Genomic DNA, 27,139 nt, shown 5'->3' with positions numbered 1-27,139 from the left:
GGATGAATTATAGGGGGAAAAATCCTTCCTGCTCTTTCTGCCCCTTCCCTTGATCAACACCGACAACACACCAGAAAAGGAAAAAGCAGAGAAAACCGTCCCATGGCTTAGCCTGTCCACAAGCTATCGTGGAAGCTGAGGGGAAAACAGGAGGGGAGGCAGCTACCGGCTCTGTGTGCCTTGGAAGTGAGAGTCATGGCCTAGTGCTCCAGTGAAAGTGGAAACAAAATAACTGTTTATTTTCCCTTGAATGCGCTGCTGGGTGAAATGGCCAGGCAGCGTTTTACAGAACGTCATTCCCTTAACCAAACATCCCAGTGAAAAGAAAAACAAGACACGTGGTTAAATGGACAAAAGCTCCCCAATTCATCAGAGAGAATCCTCAGGCAACCTTAGGGCCTCCCTTTTCCCAACCCATCACCTCCCCTCTTTGTGATCAAACTCAATCCCGACACAGAGTGTCACTGCAAATTGTTTATTAAAACACAAAGCAATGGACAGTGAAAAACATCCTGATTTTGTAACTTTTTGGTGGGAGCAGGGTGGGACATGGAAGGGGTAGGGACAGATGGAGACAGCCCAGAAGGAAAGACAGCTCGATCCACCCCTACGGCTTGCCCGGGCCAGCCAGGTTCAAAGCCCCTCAATCACGTCTCACTGTGTCACCGTAAATGTGCTGTGGCTACAGACATAGTAGTAAGGTTTGGCCTCTGCAGGGAGAGGGTGGGAACCTAGAGTAGCAGCTACAGGGGCTACCATGAACTTGACACTATTCTCCAGTACTCGGTACAGAATAGGGCAGCCAGGCCCAGTCTGGGGGGCGCGGGGCTTGCTGGTTTCCTGACAAGCCGGTTAGGCCAATAATGGCTGAAGGGGCCGCCTGGCGCTCGAAGGGGCCGCTGGTCTGAGCGTGGGAGAACTTGGTGGAAGGAAAATCCAAGGAGGGAACTAATCCAGGGTCAAATTTCTTTTCATTCCCTGGATCGTGACACACCAGGGAAGAGAGGAGTCGAGCACACCTCATTCCTGGTTTGCTGCAACGTCGATCCCGCCAGCTCTCCCCTCCCGCTTGGCAACTCAGCCCTCCATTCCCGACAGTTGTCCTTTGAAAGGGCGGAAAGCGCACTCCAGTTTGTTGTTGTTGTTCCTCGTACTGAAATAAAGCCCTGAAGCTCAAAATAGAGGTGAGAATGGAGTTCTGCTTCTCCCGGTGCTCCGTGCCCCCCTCTCAAAAGACTGCCTGGATGCGAGAGGTGCCAAGGCCTCTCTGCCAACTCCAACAGGCTCTACTGTTTCCCTGGCAGCCAGCACCATCCTGGCTCCTTGTTTTTATGCTCAGGGGAGGGGGGACCCGTCCCAAGAGATCCAGCCTGCGCTCTTCCTGCCAACCCAGACAGTCCCCAGATCACCTGCCCGTATCAGAATGCGTTGGCCACCCAAAGCAGGCTAGGCACAGGCAGCTGGGCAAGGACAAACCCAATCAGCAGCAAGTTACCCGTGTCCAGAGAAGAAACCCGCCCTCGCCGGGCAGCTGACCCGGTGGTGCCAATCGAAGTCTTGTAACAAAATGAGGAAATCTCGCCCTCTTGCCTCAGGAGAGGTCTAAATACAGAGAGAGTCCTAGCTCGGGCTGAAAGGGAGCTACTCTGATCTCTCCAAAGCTTGAACATTAAGGCTTCTTCGCAATTTCTTTAGAGCTTTTTGATCCCTAATTACATCTTTCCATAGAAGATAAGCAGCTTTCTTCTAAGGTTTCCGAACTGATCCTGGGTGTTGCTGATTCTACTTCTGCACCATCACTTAGCCTCCCCCTAGGCTCCTACCCTCACGGCCACAGCAGAAGGAGGCCCAAAGCTCACCCTTGCTCCCACCTCAATCTTTTTTTTTTTTTTTCTTTTTTTAAAACAGGAGCATCTGTTAATCTCTCACTCTAGAACGCTCACCTGCTCTCAAGAGTCCTTTTGGAGAGGCACAGAGGACAGTATTACACATTGCCATTTGATGCCATCTAAGGCTCCTCGAGGCAAGGAGACACTTGAATTAGATCAGAGCTGGCCAGCCAAGGGGAGGGGGAGGGGGAGGAAGGGATGGGGAAGCAGCCCCATGGCAGGGACCATAAGACCCCCTGCCCAGACCTGAATCTGGAGGGAATGCCCACCCTGGCTCAGAGCAGGAGAGGAAAAGGCACTGTGCTGACCGGGTGGGTCCTTCCCCAACCCCCAGGGAGAGTCAAGAACTTGCGGATTCTCCCCCTGGGCTTCCCAAGATGAGCCGATTTCTAGGGAAAGGAATATGAGTGCTAGGAAAGGGAAAATACTGCTGCTGTTTTCTGAAGTTCAACTGAGATTCTAGAAGCCACGACCAGGCCTTCCCAGGAGAGGGTATAGGCAGGGTAAGGAGGAAGAGAAATTCCTTAAAACAGAAGCTTCTCCAAAAAGAAGTTAAATCATGATTCTAAAACTGGATTAAACAGTTCCCAGGCACAGAAAGGGGGAGGTAAACTTAACTCAAACTTCACTCCATCTGTTCAAAGCCTAAGTGACCTCTAATGTGATCCCCCAATTTCAGGCCAGTATTTCTTAGGCAAACAGTGGGAACAAGAAAACAAGGTCATGCTCTCAAACCAACAGGTGGGTCTGTGGGCCTGTGGGCCCGGTGATCCTCCTGCGAGTCTGACACCACTGACACTTAAAGAGAACCATCTTTCAAGTCACCAGAACTCAAGGTTAACACTGAGCAGCTTCTCCGCAATGGTGGAGATTTTTCAGAAAAATGTATCTGGTTTAGGGTACATGGGTCCCAAAGACTGTTTCCTGGCGTGTTTCCGTCAGCATGAGGGAAGCCTAGAAAAAGTCTGATCAGAGGCCAGCTGGTCCCCGAGCCAAGTCAAGGCTACGCTGCAGACTCTCAGCCCATCTCCAGCAGACACTTTGCCCGGTCCACCTGGAAAGTGAACCCAAGCCACGCTTCTGGCAAAAGGAGTTTCACCTTGGCTGTCTGCTCTTGGCTTGGTCCATTGGGCTCAGGAGGATCTAAAAACCTAGGACAGAGCATGGATCCAGCAGAAGAGCCCAGGCCTCTCCTTCCCCACCCCTAATGGGCATCACTCATCACCTCCCCAACTCCAGTCAGACTCCCTTACAGCGCAGCCTCTCAGTCCTAGCACCAGCTCAAACAGACGTGGGGACAAACAGTGCAAAAAGCAAAAGATGAACAACAGAGTAATTTTTGACACACACGATACGAAAATAAAAATAAAGTGTACCCCATCCCACCCCTTTAACCTAAACTTCATGTACCTATATCATTGTGAAGGAACCAAAAAAAAAAAAAAGCTTTCAAGTTCAGTATCACAAGCCAACTGTGACCAGCCCTGGGCAGCTCTGGGAGCTGGGTGGGCTTGGCTCCAGGGGACTCTACCCCAGCCCCCACCATAATTCTTCCTGTTTCCTCACTTCCCCTTTAGTTTTTGAGCCATAGAAAGAGGTCCCTTCCTTCCGACGCAACCAAAGAGGAAAGTGCCCATCCCTATCCCTGAACTCAGGGGGAGGGAGCGGGCTTGGAAACAGAGGCAGAAGCAAAGCTGCTTGGCTTACAGTACCGTTAGGAAATGGCCCCAGGAGCCAGGGTTTCCTTCTGAGACTCTGAGTCACTGAGGGGATGGCTGAGGTGAGGAGGCGGGGGCCCCTCCCTCAGAGAGACCCAAGCAAACTAATGAGCAAGGCAAAGTGGAGGCAGTGAGTCCACCTTCCTCACCCTGTCCACTCTGTTGGCAGTGGCCTACAGCTTTGGGGAGCTGTGATGGAAAAGGAATCGAAGCCACTGTCAGAAGCCCAATTAATAGGACGTCCACTGCCCCAGGCAGGTGGTCCCCAGGATCCAGGCCACAGCACGTCATCCTTTAACACAGGGAGCTGTGTGAAGCACTCCAGGAGTGTTCCTCTGATTACAGTTTCACGCTGCAACCGTCCAGCTGCCTGACTCAATACCTGAATACTGAGGCCCAAAGTCACAGCCAAAATAAAGGAGAACAACTCAAAGGACTAAATAATGACCTGGAGGAACTCATTAAGAACCGAAACCCAGGACATGAGCCTAAGAGCTATTTACTTTGTCACATAATGAGCAGTTCAAATACATGGAGTTCTTGGAAAACATATTTAAAAAGACAAAACTCAAAATCAAACACATTTCAAAAAGATGGGCCTGGCCTGAGACTCTGGGCTACTCTGGCCCAAGCATAAGCTAATCCTTCCATCCACATAATTCCTTGTAGCTCAGTGGGGTCCTCCCTCATTGCTACCCTACTTGGGAAAAGGATGGCGGGGACCAGAAAGGAGGGGAACAAGGAAGCTTCATTTCCTGCAGAGATGTTCTCAGGGAATTCAAGACAGACACCGAGATGCTAAGGGTGGCTTCAGAGCTGCCAGAACTATGGCTGACTGGCAATCTTTCAGCCCTGTCACCCCAAGAACCTGGCTGTGCCCTGGACAGGTAAATGAGAGGACCAGGGGGCACACCATTAGGGTCAGGGAGAGGCATCACTGGGCCAGATACAGACAGTCAGTCTAGCTCCTGGGAGCAGCTCTCTGCATAAACCAAAACCAGTTGGCTCTGATGCAGAGGGACATGGGAATAAATGAACGTCAGATACTAGGTACTCTCAACAGTGGTCAGTCACTTAGTAGGGCTCAAGTCTCTGAGGTTGCTCTTAAGTTATGCTAACATAAGCCTTTTCCAATCCAAAGACTAGAAGAGACTTTTAAGGTCAAGTGTTCTGTTGCTGCAGGCTGGAAAGCATCCCTGTCCCCTGGCAGCAAGACCCTACGGAGGGGCCAGTAAAAGAACTGCTGGGTCAGGTCCTCCTGGCTGCTGGCTCAGAGATCCAGGGAGGGAGGTACCAGTAAGGTGAGGTGGTGGAGGGGAAGACATTCAAGCAGAGGGAACCCCAAATCCCCAAGTCTCCTTCCCTTCTTGGCAATAACTTAGCGGGATGGTTGAGTGAGAAAAGAGTTTTCAACTGAGCCAGATTAAGACAAAAAGAAAAAAGAGAGAGAGAGAGAGGAAATCAAGTCCCCAACAGGCACTGAAATCAAAATGATCTGTTGCGGTAAGAAGCCAGAGGCAACTTGAGGACCTGACATAAACTAATTGTCTCGGATACCAGACAGTCCTCTCACCAGCACGCGTCAGGGAGACGAGCAACGACAAAGCTCGACACTTAAGGTGGAACCATTGCTGGGTTAAAACCAGAAAGGCTTCCAAGTGAGGAGGCGCCTACTTTTCTTCTTTTTTAATCCCCCTTCTGTCTTAAAATTTATCATACAAGTTACACACCTTTACACAAACACACACACACACTCCACTCTCAATCCCAGGACATCTGAAAACTTATCTGGACAAAACTTCAGAACACACCCAACTCCCAGCGCTGGTCTTTGCGGGTAAGAAGATGACATTGCCCTGCTGTTAATTTGTAACCTAAAGAAAAGGAACCGTGTCTGCTCTGAGTCCAGAGTCCTTTCCACTGGGTGTACAGACAAGGACCCCTGACCAGGGAGGAGCCGGTCTACCCTACGTACCCTAGAGAGGAAGAGGCAGTAGGAGACTGCTACACAGAGAGCTAGGACCCAAGCAGGTCTGCGACCAGGCGGTGGATGAGGGCCACTCTCTCCTCACTCTGCCTCTTTTCATCTCCTTTAAGTGTGTGTGTGTGTGTGTGTGTGTGTGTGTGTGTGTGTGTGTGTGTGTGTGTGTGTGTGTGTGTGTGTGTGTGTGTGTGTGTGTGTGTGTGTGTCTTTGTCTGTTTTTGTTAATCACTGTGAAAAATACAGAAACCCAAAACGCGTTTGGTTTCTTTCCCACACCCCTCCACCCTGTTCAGGACGGTACTTTGTTCTCACAACCGGCAGAGGCAGAAGAGGGTTGGAATGAAGACTCCGAAGGCCACCAGGATGGGAAACATGAGGCTGCTGTTGTCCGAGGCGTAGGGGTTGGGCGTGCGTGGGCCCGACTGCACCCGGTTCTTGTTGGTCTGTCTTTTGAGATTAGACCCTTCGTCGTACTCCTCCTCCTCCTCCTCCTCCTCTTTCTTCTCTAGTCCTGGATGGGGCTGCAGCTTTGGTACATCTGACGCACGACAGAGGAAACTTTTTAAGTTAGAGACCCACAGCACTTACAAGAGACCCTTAAGAGCAGTAAATGAGCCACAATAAAGAGACCCTACAACCTAAGCAGGTCCCACAGGAAGGAGCAGAAACAGCCTCCCACCCAGAGAACGGCAGACAGCTGCAGACACGTGCGTTCTTTAGATTTAATGAAAACATAGCCAAAGCCCTGCACACTGAGAGGCTCACTGTCTCCCCTTCCTGTCCTACTTCAGAGCCCAGAGGGAATCAGATCACACGAGGACAATGACCCGACACCCAGAACTTAACCTTTTCAAACCCCTTCTCCCCGCTCCCACAATCCCATGTTCCCTTCTGATCACACAGCAACCGAGGAAAAGCTAATCCATAGAGTTCCGGGTTCTCAGCACACACTGTCCCCTCCTGAGGGACTCAGGCTACAAATCAGTTTGGTGGCAAGACATCCTCTGGGATGTCACAACATCAGCGTGTGGGAGGACATCAAGACAACAGGATGAGAGCCTCAGTGTATCCAGGATGAGCTGAGGAAAGGCATGGAGGTGGGATGGGGGAGAAAAGTCACAAAAACATAAATAAGCTTTCTCTGCAAAAATCAGCCTGGGAAAGCTGGCAGCCAGGATCACCTCATCCATGAGAAGGAGAAATCCTCTAAGAACAGATCCCAAGGACAAGGGACACTAATAAATGAACTTCTGCTCAGTGCAGCCCGGCACACTGCACCCTCTCGGAGCATACCAAACACGCAAGGACCTTTCCTGTTGCCTTTTTCTCTTTCTGCCCCCAGGACGTCGATGTCAAAGAAACAGTACAAGGACAAGTTTTGGGCAATTCCAAATGACTGCGAAGGTCAGGGCACACCAATCGGTACCATTATTAATCCCAATTTACAGTGAGGTTAAAGCATTTGGGCCAAAACCAAACCACTGATTAAAAGGCGACAGCAAGATGGGAACACAGATCTATCTCCAAAGCTAGCACCCCACTACCCTTCAATCCCAGCCAACTGACTCTGCGCTCCCCACAATCTGGCTTTAAGTATTAGGGTTTTCAAAACAGCAGCCAGCTAAATCATCCCCCAGGGGTTTCCTCAATCATGTCCTTCAGCCCACGTCAAAAAAGCAGATCAGAAACACAACTCACCGTCCACGGTCCCGGCCATGATGTAGAGAGCACAGACCTTGGGATTGTCGTAGTACCCCTAGGAGACGGGAACAGCGGTCAGCCCCACGTGGCAGCAAACACCCCACCCCCTGCACCCACACCTTCGAGCTCCTCCCCCGCTGTGAGGGCAGAGGAGCGGCTTCACCTTGACGAACTCGATGTAGAGCTTCCCGGTGAAGGTGGACACCTCCCCCTGGACGCTCAGCTTCCCCTTCCTGATGCTCATCGGGATGATTTCATCGTGAGCTGTGCTGTGCCCCACGCGATCAAAGATATCCAAGTCCTTCACCACCACGTGGCCGTTCAGTCGCACATCAAATACCTTCCAAGAGAAGAAAGGGAGACAAGATCAAAATCACCTGCGTCACACTCCTTCAGCAGCTGGACATCATGGCCCTGCCCAGGCTTCAAGTTCAAAAGTAATTTAAGGAATGACAGGGCTGGATCTCTTCCAGGGCGGCCAGAGTCCTTTACCTGAGCCAAATCAAAGCCATTTTTTTTTTTTCACTGTCATGGTCTCATACTGGCCTTAGGGAACAAAGAATACAAACAAAAAGTTCAACATGGATAGAAGGAAATTCACAGGGACAAGAAACCAACAGGGCTGAAAACAAGAACATGCTGACAAGGAAGGAGAGATTATAACCAAGAGAGCCTTAAGAGTTGCCAAGAACGAGGATTCTGGCATTGCCTTCTGTCACCATCCCCAAGGCAAGTGCAGCCTTGTGAGTAACGGGACACCGCATCTTAGGGGGCAAAAGGAATCCAGCCTTTCCTCAAAGCTCCTCTGTTCCTCCCTTCTAGGGAAGCTCTCAGCAGAGGGCTATGGAAGAGTGGCAATGTCCGCTGGTTAAGCAGGGGTCCAAACAGGCCTCACCTTCTGCTGGGACTGTGCAAAGTAGACTTCGGCAAATTTCAACACCAGCACATAGTCCCCCTCTTCCTTGATGGGCACCTCATAGCCAAAGGTCTCCTCGTTGTACCGCTCCGTTTGATACAGGATCTGGTCCTCGGGGTTGGAACGCAGGATTGGCAGTTTCATGCCATAGTCAGAGGCTGGGGACAAAAGACAAAGAGAAACCACATCAGAGGCAAAACACACAAAGAAGAACAGAGACCCCAGAAACGCCAGAGGCATTTCCAGGGCAAAGCTAATTAACCCTCCCCAGTGGAAGGGGCCACCCCCACTGCACCTGGCTCCAAAGAGATCAGACACAAAGGCCAGAAGCAGACAGCCAGCACCTAGGAAGAGGAAAATGAAAGAAACCAAAAGCTAATCACCCCAACAGCTCCCGTAACTCTCATGGTGGAACTTTTTGAAAGCACGTGAAACCGACTTCCCCTAACTACAACCAGAGTGATGGGAAGGGAGCAAGTCTAACTCATTATGAGAACAAAGCACGGGGCTCCAGCTGCCGGTTCCCCAGTGAGGGAGAGCTGCACAGAAACCTCATAAAACAAGGGGGGGAGCCAGGAGCACTAGATTAAGTTCAAAGAGTGTTGTTTTCCTCATTCAGAAAAGCTCAGTCTAAATGAAAAACAGGATATCTGTTAGGAGAGTCTTCATTGTCTTTGCTACAAGTAAGATACCAGCTTTAGTGGCTTTTTACAACCTTTTTTTCATTCAAAAAGTCCCAAGGCTGGTCAAAAGAAACATGCTCATAAAAAGAAGGATCCGATGCTCTTGAATTTCCTTTGGGTCCAAGTGCCTTAGCTTCCCACACTCACAAAACTCAACCTCATCCAAGCTTTGAACATTCCTTGAGTCAAACCAAAAGAAGAAGTTTCCTACTGTGTCCCCAGCCCCTAACACAGTCCCTGACTCAAAAGGAGGCACCTGATGTGATTCGCTGAATGAACATATAGCAACAATGAAGGTGCGTGCAGCACAGTGACGCCTCACCGTCCTCTCCACAGGACGGGAGCCAGCCTAGTGGGGAAGGGAAATGTGCCCCGATCCTACTGGCACCTCTGGCTTAAGATGCCCAAGTCCAGAGGGAGCTACTCTACCCCTTTCAGACAGACTAGGAATGAAGCGGGGTAACAGCAAGAAGTTCTTACTTACTCGGGTGGCTATCAGAAGGGCCAGAAACCTCTACTGTGCACAACCTTAGTAGGAGACAGGTCTGCACGTGTTTTTCTTTCCCCCACATAACCAACTAAACCCAGGTCTTTCCTCAAATGTAAGATTCCAGACTCCGGCCCCAGAGATGAGTACTCATGCTAGCTACTGCTCCATAAATCTACTTTCCAAACTGCAGACTTGGTAGTGATTCAGTACAGGCCTCGTCTCTCCTCCACTTTGGAGGAGAAATCTTGGAATTCAGATTTCAAAGCCACCTTCCAATCACACACGGTGACTCTGAAGACATTTGACACCCAGCTTCTTCAAGAGATGTTCGAGAGCTGCCATCTGGGGAGCCTTCTCCTCTGGAACTCCCGGGGAGAGGATCTCTCCTCTCCAAAGGAAGGCAAAAGAGTAATTGAAAGACCCAGTGACTAAGGTCAAGCGCTCAGAAAAATAAACAGACCTGTTAACAGTTCCTGTAAGTGAACAGGAGCCACGAGATTAGATGAACACATGAGACAATGAACAGGAAACTCATTGCACTTTTGTCTCCAGACTTTTCTTCTGCCTGTTTCTCCTCAAGATATCAAAGACGGGCAGCTGAGTAGGACTACAAAGGATGTGCTGCCAGCAGGCTTCCCGGGGCTCAGACCACTACACCGGGACACAAACCTAGACAGATTAAAGGACTGCTACCCGCTTTCCAACTGAGTTCTGAGAATCCCCTTCTTCCATGAGGACCGTGATCCTTACAGATCTGGAACGGGAACGAGACTTGCTCTTCAGATACACAGAAAATGGTGTGCACGTGTGGAGAATCTTTTTTGTTCCCCTCGCAGCGTGGAGAAAGTGAGAAACTGACGGTGACACAATCCATGGCGGCCTCAGACACACAACTAAGAAAACTCATCCCTGTGAGCAAAACGGACTTAACTTTGGAAGAGCCTCTCAGTGTTTTCCCTTTAGAGCCCAAGTGGCTTTCCCACGCGATGTGCCACGTGCAAAGTGGAATCTGCCCAAGTCCCAGGAGAGACAATAGCAAAAAGGACTTTTTCTTCCACCCTTAGCCTTGATACAGTCACAGCTAACAGATTTCTCTAAGATACAGTGAAGTGTAGACAGTCGGCACATGACTGAAGTTGGCACAACAGAGCTCAGACTGTGGGGGGAGGGAAGAGGCCAAAGGGCTTATGCTACGTCCACTGCTTGTCTTATTCTGAGCGATGGAGTCACCAGGCTACCTGGAAAATCAGCCCAGGTGTGAGAGTGAGCGAGGCCTGGATTTGAATCCTGACCCTGCCACCTCTTATGCAATGCAGAACAAGCTGTCTTCTCTACATTTTTCTCAACCTGTAAAATGGGGATATCACCCACCTAAATGCTCCACCTGTGAACTTCTGCCCCTCGGAGGGCCTGCAAGTGAAGCCTGCCCCTGACACGGCAGTTCAGGGAGAGAATTCTAAACACATCTCTTGGCCTGAAGCAAATCAGAGGCAGGATTCTCAGGCTATCTTTCAAGCTCTTATCTCCCCGAGGCCAAACCCTTTCCCAGCCAAAAGGAAAGGGTCTTCCTTAGGCCTCCGGAATTTGTCATCCAACAGACTCAGGCCCCTCACCAGCTTTCCTCCCCTTCAGAGCCCCATTCTGGCCTTTTAATTCCATGTGAAAGGTGATCAAGCAAAGAAAAAGGTAGGGGACACTTTAACCTACTCTGGACAGGAGAATTTTCAGACTCATGTCACTGACTTCTAAAGCAAAACAAGTTTTATGAAGAAGGCAAGCAAGGCTCAGGGAGGTAAAGCCAGTTCTTCCAGGTCATACAGAGAACTAGCAGGCATCTCTCCTTTAGGACATCACCTCTATGCTAAAATCAAGCCATTCTATGCCCTCCGGCCAAATAACCAGGTCTTTTCCTCCTCAGAGTCAAGAGGAACCCAGAAAGTGCAAGTTTAAAAGAACCTTGAATGTGCAACAGGCCAAAATTCCAAGCCGAGTGCTCCCGAGTCACTCTCTGTAATGGTGCTTCGGTCGGCTTCAGTCTGCCAAAGCACACAAGCAGAAAAGCCTTTCCCAGGCTGTCAGCATCTTCTATGAGCAAGAGCTATCCGCCAGGCAGAAATGAAATTCAATATAAACATTACGAAGTGCCTTTGAAAGCAAAAGCCCCTAGGTGCCTGGGGCCACTCAGCTGCGAGAACGCTGAACTACAAAGACGCTGCAGAGAAACGGCAAGTTCAAAAGCAGGCCAAACTCCTATCTGGATTAACTTGGCAATGACTACCTGAATTCATTCAGCATAAAAATGGACTTTCCTCGTGTGCTGGAAACAGTATCGTGGGTATGTGGGAAAAGAAATAAAGGCACACAGCTCCTACTGCAATTAGTGTAAGTAGCTGTAGGAGACAGGGGTCTCCCAACACCCGGCACACACCCTCATCCAGACAGCGCCAGGCAAGGGAAGGCAGGGTGAACAGCTGCACCCCGCTTGTGGTGCCGACTCCTTAGCACAGAAAAGAAACCAGAGAGCTGCCTTCTGAGAGGAAGATTAATCCCTCCTCAGCCCCAGACCTAATGCCAGCAAAACGCTCCTCTCGGGAGCCCGCTGAGTGCAATGTTGGAACTGGCTGGTCCAAGCTTCAACCACCTCCAAGTAGTAAACCACCCTCCCTTCCCCAACCATGCATAAATACTGCTACAATGTATACCCAAAGGGACTGCCAGGGCGGAGCACGGAACCCCCGTTTACAGAGTGCCAGGGTCTGACACGGGACTCCAGCACACGTGAGCTTTGGTCATTTGGTAAGTTGCACACGTTTACCTGCTAAACTCTTGGGAAGGAACTGCCACCATGAGCCAATAACCTGAGGACAGAGAGCCTGGCTGACTGATGACCAGGCCAAGAAGGAGAAGAAGAAAACAAAATCAAACCCACCAGCACCAGCAAATTAAAACAGGATTTCTGAATACGGAGAGCAGCTGGGGACTAAACCTGCGTGGTCTTAGCTCCCTCCCCTGCACAATGGACCTCGCAGGAGAATGTAACCTCCGTAAGCCTGGTATCTGTTAAGTCAAAGGAACCATCTGCATTGTCTCACCACAGCTATCTCAAGATGCAAAGTCCACAAACGGTCTCTAATTTCCTCAAGGGCTCCTTCCTCCCTGTCCACACCCCTGAAGAAAGAGGAAGGGTCCAGGATGGAGATAACAGCAATGTTCTCCTGCTATTAAGTCTGGCTTTGGCTGCTGTTCCAGTTGCTAAAGACCATGGCCCTGACTCAGCTTGAACCCAAGCTACTGAGACCTACATGCCAGCACTAAATAAATACCAGCTCTAAACTGAAGACAAACTTGGGGCTTCAGAAACAGTCCTGTGTCCCAACACCCTCACATGCTTGGAAGCAATAAACTCCCTAATATAACAAACTCCAGAATGCTGCAATTAATTTGGAAGAACTAAGTTAAACCCTTTAGGAAAGGCAAGAGCCAAATCTGGGCATCGTGGAAAAAAAGAGTGAGAGAAGTCTGCTTCCCAGTTTTCTGGAGATGGCGTGTTGCCAATTTGGCAGCCTCTGAACCCAACATACAGCATACATCTCCTTCCAACACATGAAGCAAGGAACTTCCTTCTTAAACCCATTTTCCAAGCCTACTGACAGAAGAAACAGAGTCAAGGGCAGATTTTCCCAAACAGTGGTCTGCAGATGACCTCCATCAGAGGGCCCTGGTGCAGAAACCTGGGTTTAATCTACAGGTCTGGAATATGCATTTTTAACCAGCTTCCCTGGCAATTCGTACGCTAACTTTGAGAACCGGCCAGCTCGGTAAAAACTCCTGTTGCTCAGTTAAGCCAAAGTCATTTTTCCCATCAGTTGGAATCACACCTCTCAGAGCCACTTAGGCTAGGTTCTCGGCACTTGCAGATAGAATAATCCAATCTTACACTGGCTGACCCAGTTGACACACCACCAGCCCTATGTGCAGTATAGTTCTGATATAACCACCCTCTGGGGAGGCCTGCAGCTTCTACTTTTAAGCACACATATTCCTCCCTCCAAAGGGGGGCGGGGGAGGAGGTTACAATCAAACTTTCCTGGCCCATCCTCTGAAGATTCCTTTCTATTCTGGCTAAGAATCAAGTCCTGCTCCTGCAGAAGGGGTATGGAAAGCGGCCGATTTCTAGGTCGGCAGGAATCTACCAGGAACAGACTTCATAGGACAGCAGAATCACCGGGCCAGGGACACCGATAACCTAAAAACCGTGAGGCCTTGAGGTGGCAATAGACCGCCCGTGTCTTTACTTTCCCAGCTCGGGTGGAGGTGAGGGCTTAAAAAACGCAGGATGCGAAGTCCAAATATAACTTCTGGTCAATTCTCTGCCTCGATGGCTCCTGGTAGCTTCGAGCCAGTGCCAGGCTCTGGGCTCTGATCGGGTCCCCGAGGGAACTGTAGAGAGAAACTTCGCTCCAGAGACAGAGCCCCAGGGTCGAGGAAGGGGCTCGGGGCCCGCAGACCTCGGCGCGCTGCGCCCAACACCGAAGGCCCAGGATCCCGCGGCTCAGCCGAGGGGTTCTCACCTCGACCAACCCGGCCTTCCAAAGGGTCCTTGCGGAAGTGGATCCCGTGCACGTCCACATGCGCCTCCCCGCCCGCGTTGACGGCCCAAATCACGCTCTCGGGCAGCCCGGCCCCCGCCAAGCCGACCACGCCGAGCCCCGGTCCCCGGAGCGCCGGCAGCAGTAGTAGCGGCAGCAGCAGTCGCACAAGCGCCACGGCGGCTCCCTCAACCGCCTGGGAGCCCAGCATGGCGGCCACCACCGCGGGGGCAGCCTCCGCCAAGTCTCGTCTTCAGCCTGCCGCCAGGCCGCCCCGGACTCAGAAAAACAGCGCCACGGGCCGCTGTGCTTCAGCCGCCGGGGACATGTCGCTCTCAGGCCTCCTTCTCAGCCACGGGTGCCGCCTCCCACCTCAGGAACAACCTACCCTACCGCCCAGCCCCCGGTCACAACCCTGCAGCCAATCAGCGCCCGGCCCTCATTAATTACCCACCACCTCGCCGGAAGGCGCCCTCCCACTGGCTGCCAGATGCGGGAAGGGGCGTGGCCACGCTCAGGCGCCGGCCCAACCATCAGGCACAAGAGGGAGCGCGCGCAGAGGTTTGGAGTTCGGTTGAAGCGGCGGTTTGATGCGGAAGTGGTGGGGTGCAGCACCCAAGCGGCCCCGGAATTCCGCAGATGAATAGGAAAGGTGGCCTAGGGGGGAAGGTTTAGGGTAGGGCGCACAGACACGTCGCCAATACTTCCGGTGCTCCAGATTTGGGGGACTGAATAGGCTCGAGAGGGGGCGTTACCTATTTTCCTGCCCCCCTCTTCTTTTCTCAGAGAGAGGTATAAGCATAAGCTCTAGTAAGAGAAGCAATGAACACTCTTCCGACCTGAGACTCAGTCTTTTTCCCTGCATTAGGGCAGAAAACGCATCTCCCCTAGAGAGGCCACGTGCACAGGTTCTCAGGGCAAGGGTCCCACTAGGGCAAGATCCCGCCCCCACCCCTTAGCGGACTCGGGGCTCGTGGTAGCGTCCAGATGGCCGCCCAATCAGAAGGCTCCAACGCAGCGGAAACGCGTGGCCTTGATGGGGAGGGGCTCTAGGCTACTCGTGTCTCCATGGCAACAGCCTCCGGCCAGCCCCAGCTATGAAGGGGCGGGGCCGGGGCTTCCCCAGCCCTGGCAAAATGGGTCGAGGGCGGTGCCCAGTCTGGAGGTCCAGGCTTTCCCACACAGGCTTGACCCTAGCTCCCTCCTTGCTCTTTGGCGGTTCACCCAGCGCTGTCCTATTTTGGCGATCCCTGCGCTATGGTCGCTGTCCGAACTCCCACCTCTCAGGTGGAGCAACTGAGACCCAGAGAGGGGCGGAGCGTGGCCCAAAGGTTCAAGCCGCAAGTTTAGGGCAGAGCCAGACAAAAATCTAAACCTTACTACTAGGGTTGTCAGATTTTGCAGCTAAAATACAGGAAGCCCAGTCAAATTTGAATTTCAAATAAATGGGATATACTTACACTAAAAATAGTTCATTGCTTGTCTAAAATTCAAATTTAACTGAGCCTCTTGCATTTTATCTGACAACTCTACCTACTACCTGCTAGGCAATGAGTGTTGTGCAGCAGTGAACAAAAACACACCCAGGGTCTCATATGAGAATCACAGCCCCACGACTCAATTATTTAGTTAGAACAATGATGAGGGCGCTAAAGGAACAAAGTAGGGTACCGATATAGAGTATAGGTTGGGGGGTTAAATGCACCTGAATTCCTTCCCCAGCCCCCAAGAGCAGATCCCACAGAGGTAACTTGAAGTCTCACTTTTTCCCCCTATTTTGCAAGGATCTGGACCTGCTTCCTCCCACAGACATGTTTTCCCTCCCAAGGCCACTTTGGGGCCCTGCCCTGGAGTTTCTAATCCTACTCTCCTCTGAAAATTGCCATCTTTGGAGGAACCTGGCAAGTCAGAGCTCAAAGAGCCCTCAGAGCAGGGGCGTGGTGCATTGGGGAACACGGGCACAAACAGGTAATGGGGGCTTCCTCCCTCCCAGGCAGTGGACCTGCAGAGTCCACATTCTGGCCATATACTACATGGCCTCCGGGAGCCCATGTTTATTTTATCCTCAAAGCAGTCTAGTCCAGGAGAAACTATTACAAAACAATCAAACTTTTGAAGAGGACTCAAAAAGCCTAACCTTAAGCCTTCTCTCAGTCCCCCAGATCCTTGGTCACCCCAGAAGGTGAAGAAGATACTTGGCTGGTCCCTCCCCCTGGACACTAGGCTCTTCAGATTACATTCCTGGCTAGGCTACGGAGGAGCCTGGCACCATTTTTGAGATTCGGATGCTTGTGGATCAGGCTACCTCTTAGGTAAAACAAAAGTTCTGAGGCTCTGGAGGCAGGATTAGTGTGGAATCTGAGCTTAACTGCCTAGGTTCCAAGCCTGGCTCCACCATTCCATCACCATATGGCCTTGGGCAACCCCTCTGTATTTCAGTTTTCTCAGCTGTGGAAGACATAATAATAGTTCCTACTTCAAAGGGTAGATTTGAGAATTAGAGAAGGTAATGCAACCATTTGACTCAGCAATTTCAGTCCATTTTGTAACAGAAAAGAAATCTGACTCCATATAAGATCTGTTTCTTTGGCTTTAACCCTGTGCCCTGTTTTCTAGGCTTAGTTTTGCTAGCTCTGCACCTTTTGTAAAAAAATGTTGCCTTTAGCCTGAAATATACAGGAGAGCCTATTCTCAAGGTTCTGGCCTTTAAGGATATTAACACTTCTGCATTTATATAAAGATGACAAGTTGCACAATAAAAATAACATTTGTTTTGTTAGAGGTTTTACAGGGGCACCATGACCTGACCCACGTGGACAGCTACAAGAACAAAGAATTCCTACAGCAAGAAGTTTGCAACAACCAACCACACCCCCTCCCCTTTTTAGTACACAAGGAGCCTGAATTCTGACTTGAGGAAGATGGTTCTCCAAGACATGAGTCTGCCGTCTTCTCGGTCTGCAGGCTTTCCGAATAAAGTCGCTATTCCTTGCCCCAACACCTTGTCTCCCGATTTATTGGCCTGTGGTGCAGTGAGCAGAATGAGTTTGGACTCAGCAACAATTTCACCCAAGAGAAGTAAAAACATATGTTCACACAAACACTTGTGCATGAAGGTTTATGGCAGCATTACTCATAATGGCCAAAAAGCAGAAGCAACCCAAATGTCCAACAACTAGTGAATGGATTTTAAAATGTTATGGTATATCTATCCAACAGACTATTCAGCCAGAAAAAGGAATGAAGTACTGCTCCGTGCTACAACATGGATGAACCTTGAAAACATTATGCTGAGTGAAAGAAGCCAGACAGAAGGCCACAAAGTGTATTACTGCATTTATAGAAAATGTCCAGAAGAGGCAAATCTGTAGAGACAGAAAGTAGATTAGTGGTTGCCTGGGGCTGGGGGAGCAAGAAGATTGAAGGATGATAACTAAAAGGTGTGGGGTGTCCTTCTGGGGATAATGAAAAATATCTCGCATCGATGGTGGTAGGGTTGCACAACACTGGGAATATACTAAAACCCATTTAATTGTACATGTTAAAAGGGTGAGTTGTATGGTATGTGAATTATATCTAAATAAAACTGTTACCAAAGAGAAGGGGGAGGAGGCAGAAGAGGAAGGGGAGGAGGAGGAAGCAAAAGAGGAGGAGGGGGAGGAGGAGGAAGGAAGGGAAGAGGGAGGGGGAGGAAGGGGAGAAGAGGAGGAGGTGATGTACATTCGAATAGATTCTACATTAGAATAGGCAAATAGTCAACCAGTTATCCTGGAATGGAAGGGTCCCTGATTCTTGCTTTTTACAGCTTGTACCTTCACCCTGCACTGTGAAAGGCTGCCAGAGTTAGGCCTTTTTCGGAAAGCCCAGAACTTGTGATAAATATAATCACTGACATTGCAGCCTCCTCAGACTCCTTGCTGTGCAAGGGTACCCTGTGCCCCTTGGGGGTGATGATGACTTATGGAGAATGGTACCCCATTATCCTGGGGCTAGTGAAATTGGTGGTACCATTTAACAGGAGATTTCCTAACAGAAATTGGACCCCTCAATTCACCCAGCTCTTTCTCTTGTCTTATCTCATGAGATTCTTGCACCATATAAAAGGCCCATAACTTACTATCCCCACATGTAACTGAGGAAACGAGCCCACAGGGATAGGGGCTGGCAGTTTTCAAATGGGGGGCATTCTTCCTGCAAGTAGAAGTTAGTGCCTACACAATGGGGTCTCATCAGAGAGAGTCTGGCTCAGGGGCAGTCTCCTAGGGGGCAAGAGGGGACTGAGGTGGGGGGAGTCAAGTTTCTAGGAGCGGAGGGGATATTAGGGGTGGGACTTAGGGCTGGGATGGGGGTGAGGGCAGGAAACAAAAGGGCTGGATCCCAGCTGCCAAGCCAGACTGGAGGGCCTGACCCCAAGGCAGGATTACATCCAAAGTTGCTGACCTAGAGGAGTTCCCAAATAGCCCCAGGCCTGCTCTCGGGGCTGGCGGTCCACAGGCAGGGAGTATGAGCTCTAGGAAAGCTGAGAAGAGTGTCAGCTCCCTGGGCACCAAGCCCAGGCCATTTCTCTCCAGACAATGACAACTTGGGACTCCGGCCTCCAGTGGCTCCTGCCTGCTGTGGAAGGTCAGCCCCATCTGAGAGCCCGAGGACCCTAGAGTGGCTGCATTCCTGCTTCTTCAGCCGGGCTGGTTTTCTCCAAAAATTGCTTCAAATCTGTGGAGGAGCAGAAACTCATTCATCGCTGGTGGGAATGGTCAGCCACTTTGGAAAACAGTTTGGTAGCTTCTTACAAAACTCAACATGCTCTTACCGTTCGGTCCAGCAATTGAACTCCTGGATATTTATCCAAAGGAGTAGAACACGCATATCCACACAAAAACCCGCACACAGATGTTTAGAGCAGTTGTATTTGTAATTGCCAAAACTTGGAGGCAACCAAGATGCCCTTTGGTAGATAAATGAATAAATAAACTATGGTACAACCGACAATGGAATATTATAGTATTATTCAGTGCTAAAAAAAGAGATAAGCTATCAAACTACGGAAAGACATTGAAGAACCTTAAATGCATGTTACTAAGTGCAAGAAGCCAATCTGAAAAGGCTATCACTGTATGATTCCAACTGTGTGACATCCTGGTAACAGCAAAACTATGGAGACACTAAGACCAATGGTTGCCAGGGGTTATGGGAGGAGGGAGGAATGAATAAGCAGAGCACAGAGAATTTTTAGGGCAATGAAACTATTCTGTGTGATACTGTAACGACAGGCCCATGTCATTAGACATTCGTTCAAATCCATAGGATGTACAACACTAAGAATGAACCTTAACGTAAACTGGACTCTAGGTGACAATGACATGTCAATGTAGGTTCATCAGCTGTACCACTCTGATGGGGGATGTTGATGGCGGGGGTAGTTGTGCAGGGGGAGGTGGCGGTAATATAAGAACTCTATGTACTTTCCACTCAGTTTTCCTGTGAACCTAACACTGCTCTAAAATATAAAGTCTATCTTAAAAAATCAACTTCAATCCCTCCAGAACCCTCATAGGATGGAGGAGTTGCCCTCCATGGAGTGGGAAGAATGGAGATGTGAGGGTCAGACAGAACTGAGTTCAGTCCCTTTCTCAATGACCTCCCAACTGTCACTCCTTTTCGTGCTAATCGCTTCTCTCCTAAAATGCAAATAAGATCATCTGTCTCCTGGATGTTGTAAGGATTAAAGGAGATAGTTTAAAAATGGACATAAATTATTTTTTCTCTGTTTGTGGGAGAAGGATTCATGTTTTATGGAAAAGTCAGAAGAGAATTTTACAAGGATAAAATTCACCATAATTCCATCCCAAACTGGAGTCAGGCATAAACTCAGACCCTGAGGGAGAAGATTCTCAATAACCACTGGTTTCCAGCCATTTGATTCTCACAATCACCTTTAGAAGTTGGGAATAGAGACTGTCTCCATTTTGCAGATAAAGCACTGAAGTTCAGAGGGTTAAGTGAATTGCCTACACAATGAAGAGCCAAATTCTGTGGCTTTTTTTGGCTTCTAATCTACGACGTTTCCTCTGAGCCAGGGTACCTATCAGACACAGCTTGGTGCACATCCCAGCTCTACCATTAATCACTGTGTGACTTTGGGTAAACGAATTTACCTCCCTGAGCCTCAGTTTCCTTATCTGTGAAATGGAGAGAATAACTGTACATCCTTTGTAGGATTGTAAGAAGTAAAAAGACACATTTTAAACAAGGAAAAGAAAACGGATATATTTGAAGAGCTAGCATCATGGGACCTCGGAGCCTAGAGCTAAGTGCTCAATAAATAATAGTCGTGGGTGTGTGGAGGCATAAAGCCCAGATTCAAAGCCTAGCTATACTTCTTAGAGCTGAGCGGCCTTGGGAAAGTCATTTCTTCTCTTTGGGCCTTAGTTTCCTCAGCTGTAAAATGGACCCATCATGTAAGGGTGTTGGGAGCCTTTAACAGATGCACAGTAATTATTCAGTGCACAGTGGTTACTAATCACATAAGAAGAAATAATTGTAACATGTAACGCTGGTAATTCGGTAAATAGAGAAGGCCTTGGTGAAATCCTCAGGCTAAAGATTTGGGAAGAATCTTCCATCCCAGGGAGCAAAAAGCCAAAGGGTACCAGAGTTCAAAAGCAGAAAATGGAGCAGCTCTTTGGAAGCCCCTGGGGGCAATTTCACTTTGACCCACAAAACTAAAAAGGGGTGTGTCTTCCTGTACGGATAAGGATCAGAAGAACAAAGCATGCTATTAATTAAGTCTCGCCTATTTTAAGTTTATGGAATATTTTTCCCCTTTAAAGATAAGCTCACAATAAAAGTTCAAAAGGTAAACACCCAGAGGGGGCGGGGGCCAGCCCTGCCTTCTGCTCAGCCCACCCAGCCAGCGCTTGGTCTTGGAGGTGGGTGGTCTGGCCCCAAAGCCAAGTTTCCTTGCCCAGGGCCTCTAGTAATTAGACAGCAGGGGGACCAGAGCCACCCAGAGAGGCAGGGAACTAGCCCACAGTGTCTCCTGGTCCTGGCCCCAAGTAGGCAACTTGAACCAAGAGAAACCTGGCCTGGTCTCCAACTTCACAGGAGGGAGAATGGACTTGGCTTTTCTTTGCTTCCCCCAGGAGGATATGAGTCACAGGGAAGAAGCCAGCCAGGCCTGGGATGAGGACAGAAAAAGCAAGCGCCTTCCCATCTGTGTGGCCTTGGACAAGTCACTTCCTTTGCGTGCTTCAGCTTCCTCACCTGCAAATGAGGTGGTGAGAAACCCTCCCAGGGTTGGGATGAGAATTATATAAAGCAAACTTCCAAGACGGCCTTACCTGGCCATCGTCAGCACTTCTTATGCATTAGCTGTTTATCACCTCCCAGACTCTTCTTGTGTTAAGAACACAAGTTTTTGGAGTTGGGAACACCAGGGGCAATCTTGGCAAGTCACATGCCTTCTCTGAGTCCCAATTTCCTCAACTGTAAAATGGGGCAGTTGTGTGGACGGAATGAGATGATGAATGAAAAGGGCTTAACACGTACAACAATACCGCATCAGTAAACAAAGAAGCTGCTGTTTCTTCTCTACCCTCTTCCGCAGAGCTGGACAAACTAGGGAAGCGAGAAGAGATATGACAGTCAGCGCTTGCACATTGGGTTGTGAATGGCCAGTTGACTCATCAGCTGTCCCTTTAGACTAGAACTTTCCACCATGATGGAAACGTATCAAATCTGCTCCATCTAGTAAAATAGCAGCCACCAGCCACTTGTGAAATGTGCCTGGTACAACTAGGGACCTCAATTTTTACTGAACTTCAATTAATTTTTTTTAAATTTGTAATTTCATTTCCTATTTTTTAAAATTTATTTCAGTGGAGGTACTGGGGATTGAAGAGGACCTCGTGCATGCTGAGCATGCGCTCTACCGCTGAGTTACATTCCCCCCTTCTGGAATTTTACTTAATTTAAATAGCCACATGTAGCTAGTGGCTACCATATTACAGATGAGAAAACTGAAGCTTCAGCAACTGGCTGAAGGTCCCAGAGATTGTTAATGACTGATCATCAAAGACTCGAATCTAGGTCTGCTCCAATCCCAGTCCTTTGTCTGTTTTCCCATTCCACGGCACAGCCTGTGACTTTGAGGCCCCTGTAGCACAAGGAAATGGCACCCCAAAATCCAGCATTGAAATGGAGTGAGACCTAAGGTCAGAAAATCACTACGAACAGGGCCTGGAGCCTTTCCTGCACAGGCGGGCAGTGGTCACAGATGGCCGCCTCCCTCTGTACCCCAGGCTCCCATCCACCAGACAAGTATTTATTGAGCGTGCTGTTCACACTGGCCAGGGCAAAGGGTTCAGGAGACACAGCAGAGAACAAGTCAGACAAGATGCCTGCATTTATGCCACTTACAAACAGTCAGGGAAGACAGGTGACAGAGAAGTGAACAATATATATATTTATATATTCGTGGACTTTGTTCACTCCTTCAACAAATAATTGCCGAATACCTTCTAGACACCGAAGTTACTCCAATGACCCAAGGTAGACACGGTCTCTGCCAACATGGAACTTACAATCTTGTGAGGGGCAAGGGGCGTCAAACAGTAAAACCAAAAACAGATTGTAATAGATTATAATAAATACAATATGCCAGGCCAGAAATGTCGTATATGCTCTAAAGAATGTAAATGAGATATGGCAGTGGCTTCTTTCCTTCCTTCAATAGGGAAGTCAAGGAAACATTTAAGCCCAGCTCCAGCAAATAAGAAGGATCCAACTATTCAATGAATGCAGGGAAAAGCATTCCAGGCAGAGCGAACAACATGCATGAAGGCCCTGAGTTAGGCCCTCTATTCCGTATTATGCTCAGATTATTTCTACACAACCACCATCCCATATGTGTAATTATCACTAACAATGGATAACAAAGCTCAAAGAGGAAGAAGGACTCCCTTAACACGTATATCCCTTAACTTCTTTACGTGGCCCAAATGGAGTTAGAAAGCAGGTTCATGTAACCACCGAAGCCCATGCCTTGATCATAATACTTAGCCCCTTTGTCCTCATTCTAGGAAAGACAGACATCAGCAAGAGAATGGGAGCAGGTGGCAGGCACCTCCAGAGGGATGAAGGGATATTTTGGCCTCGCAGCCTAAGCCACAGGCACAGCCAACAGCGTCAGGGCCACTTTGCTGGACCATACTGTGCAGTCGGTCACTCCCTGGCCATAGAGCCAGATCCCAGACTTAAGCTGTGATTATCTTGTCACTGTCAATGAGAGGTTCAGCCACCGCTATTAAAGAATACCAAGGCTGGCTCCCCCTTCCCCTTTCCTTGAGAGGGGATCACGAAGGCAGGAGGAGGACACATGGGAAAGAGGGATAAGGAATGGGGAAAAACAATGCAATCGTAAGAATAATAGGAAAAACTTGTATATGCTTACTGTGTGCCAGGCACTGTTCCAAGGGTTTCAAGTACCAGCTTGTTTAATCTTCAAAACAACCCTGTAACATCATCCCCATTTTACAGATGTGGAAACTAAGACCTAGAGGGTGTTATAAATTTATCTAAGATGACACCACTTATAAAGTGGCAGAGGTGAGATTTGAAACCAGGTGGCTGGCTCCTGAGCTCACAGTTAAAAAAAACAAAACAAAACCTCTTTCTATTGTAAAACAAGACAAACAGAAAAACATACAGAACAAATGTACGACTTGGTGAGAGGCAAACACGCTTGTAATGATCACATGAGTAGGTCAAGAAATAGAACTTTAAGCTGACACAGCATTGTAAGTCAACTGTAAAAAATAAAATAAAATAAAAGGCAGGTTGAACAAGTGATTGAAGCGTGAGGAAAAAGGAAGGAAATAGAGCTCTGTCCGACTCCCCAAAAGTCCCTCTCTGTGCCCCTCCAATCACAGCCGCCTCTCCCTCTGTCTAAAAGCAACCACTGTTCAGACTTTTATAGGACTAATTCCTTGGTGTTTCTTTAGGGGTTTTTTCACTCAAGTGCATGTCCCTAGACACTGTCATTCACTCAGGCCCAGTTTTTTAAAAGTGTGATAACTTTCAAGGCTCTTTTAATCTACAAGTCTTCTCCACCCCTTTCTTTTTCTTGTAATCTATCTGTTGAAGAACTTGAGCCCTTTGACCTGTGAAGTTTCTCAGTCTGGGATTTTACTGATGGAATACTCACAGAATGGATGGAATCTCTGTCCTCTGTCCTCTAAATGTCCTCCCAATTGCCCGCTGGATCCAGAGGCGTGGTCAGACTCAGGGTTTTCTCCTTTTGGCCAAACCTCGAGGGGTGTGTTCTTCTATCAAGGACACAGAATGTGTTTTTCACTTTTGATCAGACCCAGGTTCTCAACCACATTCCTATAGAGATGCTTCCTGGCTGCCCTCAGCTGCCTCCATCTGCTCTGTGATTTGCTCATGTCTCCAAAGGTGAGCCTTTTATAGTCACCAAAATTTCTGTTGCCCGTGGGCCCAGCTCACACTAGAAGGCAGCCCCTCAGAAGTCCCACCTGAGCCTCTCCACCCTCCGAGGTCTGCGGTGTGGTCGGGCCTTGCCTCTCTGACCAGCATCATCTCTGCTCCTCCCTCCAGCCCAGCACACCAGGCAAGTTCCTTTCTGCTTAGTTTCCCAAAAGAGCCACATTTTCCTTTACCTCCTGGCCTTTGCTTCTCCTGTTCCCTCAACCAGAAACCCTCTTCCCCTCACTTCCTCTGACTAAGCACGGCTGATCCTTCAGGTCCTAGCAAATCTGTCCCTTCCACCCCACCCCTACCCCACCAGATTGGGCGGGTGCCTTTTAGTACTGAGGCGGGAAGCCCCATAAAAAGACTGGCAGGACCCCTAGGCAGGGCCGCTGCTCTCCTCCCAGCACCGTCGGGTTCCCTGGCCGGGAAGCTCTATCTCACTTTCTGCCTCTAAAGCTGCTAACTTACACCTAAAATTCTATTGGTTCCCTGAGCTCATTTCTGATTGGTTATTTTCTTCACTCCTGATTGGGTATTACTCTCACTTCTGATTGGTCCATGTGTAGTACTTTATTTGCATGGAGCTCACTACTGATTGGTCTATTTCTACAAAGCTTGTTCCTGGTTGGTCAACTTCTGTTATACTTTATTTGCATATGATGTTGCAAAGTGTAAAACTGGCAGCCTATAAAAAGAGCTTGAAGGGTTAACTTCCGTAGGCGAGCTGGCGTAATAAACTTGAGTTCTGCAACTACCTGAGCGCTGCTTGGTCTCCCGCCCGCGGATCCAGGTTGCTGTCACAACTGAGCTGTAACACGTTTTTTCCACATCAGTACCCTCACTTCTCTCAGGCTAACTTCAGAAGTAACTGGGTAAATAGCATCTGTACTACTACATTAGGCTTGTCTGATTTCTTATTTGTTTTCTCTATTAGAATCTGAGCTTCTGGAAGACAGGGACCCTGGCACAGACTAGGTGTTCAATAAACACTGATTGAAAGAATACATGAATGAGTCAATGACTTGGACTTTACAGGTCACAAGGAGGCAAATCTAGCCTCACTTTAAGACTTTACAGACAACGAACACCAGAAGCTAATACAACATTGTAATCGACTATACTTCATTAAAAACAAAAAAAAAAAACCTGAAAAGGCATTGCATGGACAATAGATTGTACCATGAGCTGACATCCAAATGTCTTTAGCTGCCAACATCCTAGTCCCAGAGTGTTTCAAAACACAGACTTTTTTCTTTTGCAAAAATCTCATCTTGCTCTTTCAATGCAATATGTACACATCACCAGCAGTACATTAAATAAGGAGTACTTATGACTATTGTAAAAAATAAAAAAGACCTTAACAGTGAAAGCCTTTCTAAGATGACACACACCAAACTTTCCCCCAACCCCCAGCCCCTGGAGGGGAGAAGATTTGGGGGTGCAGTTTGCAGAAAGAATTCCTGCCTGAGATAGGGACCATCTAGGAAAATGAGTCTCAGTTCTTGGAAAGTGTGAGATCAAATAATACATGATCACATGAAAGTAAATATAAATGATCTAATCAGGAACGCTTAAATATAAGATGTGACCAAGGGGAGGAGTTCTGGTTTCAGTATTAGAGAGGCCTCCCTTTGTCCTGAGCAGGAGGCCTCCTCCAAGAAGTAGCCTGGCATCTTCTCAAGTCTTTTATCACAGCCACCACGTCTATGATTTTAGCAGGCCACAATACTGAGGACAGAAATGTCCTAGCTGACATCCTAACTCCACCCTCTCCCTGCGGTGCCCCCAGTGGCTCATTCTGTCAGCTGAGAGAGATGCCCACAGAAGCCCCCTTCCTACAGATGGCTCCTCTGGCCCTTCAAGGCCATTGGATTTCAGAAACAGTGCAGGTCTGGGGTCTCTGAGCAGAGCGACGTACAGGAGCAAGCAGGGCTGCAGGCTGGGCACGGAGCCAAGGGCTTAATCTCAGAATTGGATTATTCAAGTGAATTTGGAGCTCCCAGGCCCCCTGGCCTCAGGGACATGAGGATTACCCAGGCCTCTGGCTGGGGGCCCACAGTCCTTCCCTGCCAGTCCCCGCCAGATCTGAGGACACGGATCCCCCTCTGCCGCAGCACACAGGCAAGGGATTCTCCGCTTACCTCCCGCTTCCAGCCTTTAGCGCACAGCCTCTCCCAGCTACACCTGCCTCCCACGTGTCTGGGATTTATAGCATTGAGGTCCTGGCGGCATCAGTATCCCTGGGAGCTTGTTAGAGATGCAAATTCTCCAAACACTGAATCAGAATCACTGGGGTGGGCCCAAATCTGTGGCTGAACAAATCCAAATAAATCTCCCAGTGTGTGGAGGAGAGGTAATTAGGTTTATTTATTGATTTATCTGTTTATTTATTTAAATGGAGGGACTGAGGATTGAACCCCGAACCTTGTGCATGCTAAGCACGCACTCTACCACTGAGCTAGACTGTCCCCCTGCCCCCAGGTGATTCTGATGAATGAGTTCAAGTTTGAGAACCGTTGGCTCAGAGTCTACAGGTCCATCCCACATACCTGTCCGATTAGGCCGCAAACTTGTCAAAGATTCTGGGCCACTTCTACCCACAAACTTCTCCTTTGGGCTACTTCAGCCCTTCACTTATAGAAATGAAGTACAATGATTACAATGGGTCCTGGTTAATA

The 27,139-nt window shown here is 49.0% G+C and overlaps 1 protein-coding gene and 1 long non-coding RNA gene across 2 annotated transcripts; one reads left to right on the top strand and one right to left on the bottom strand.

Annotated features, from left to right (window-relative positions):
- Positions 1–459: 459 nt before the first annotated feature.
- MLEC (malectin) lies at positions 460–14,351 on the bottom strand. Its single transcript, XM_010995255.3, has 5 exons — positions 13,953–14,351; positions 8,188–8,366; positions 7,456–7,632; positions 7,290–7,347; positions 460–6,129 (listed from the first exon to the last, which is right to left on the bottom strand). The coding sequence occupies exons 1-5, from the start codon at positions 14,179–14,181 to the stop codon at positions 5,900–5,902; spliced, it is 873 nt and encodes a 290-aa protein (XP_010993557.1). The 5' UTR covers positions 14,182–14,351; the 3' UTR covers positions 460–5,899.
- Positions 14,352–15,700: 1,349 nt separating this feature from the next.
- Positions 15,701–16,968, top strand: LOC135319744 (uncharacterized). The gene is made up of 2 exons (XR_010378586.1): positions 15,701–16,282; positions 16,751–16,968. It is a non-coding gene; the product is annotated as an uncharacterized LOC135319744 (long non-coding RNA).
- The last annotated feature ends 10,171 nt before the right edge of the window (positions 16,969–27,139 follow it).

The sequence above is a fragment of the Camelus dromedarius genome, chromosome 31, assembly GCF_036321535.1.
Source record: "Camelus dromedarius isolate mCamDro1 chromosome 31, mCamDro1.pat, whole genome shotgun sequence".
NCBI classification, from domain to species: Eukaryota; Metazoa; Chordata; class Mammalia; order Artiodactyla; family Camelidae; genus Camelus; species Camelus dromedarius.
Note: the sequence above shows the minus strand (reverse complement) of the source record. Positions and strands in the feature narration are given on the sequence as shown.

Bases quoted from the DNA above. Each gene is read 5' to 3' on its own strand.
- MLEC (XM_010995255.3), bottom strand. From the start codon at position 14,181: ATGCTGGGCTCCCAGGCGGTTGAGGGAGCCGCCGTGGCGCTTGTGCGA. The intron at 8,367-13,952 runs GTGAGAACCCCT...TTTTGTCCCCAG, and splicing joins GGAAGGCCGGGTTGGTCGAG to CCTCTGACTATGGCATGAAA. The intron at 6,130-7,289 runs GTGAGTTGTGTT...GTCGTGCGTCAG, and splicing joins CATGGCCGGGACCGTGGACG to ATGTACCAAAGCTGCAGCCC.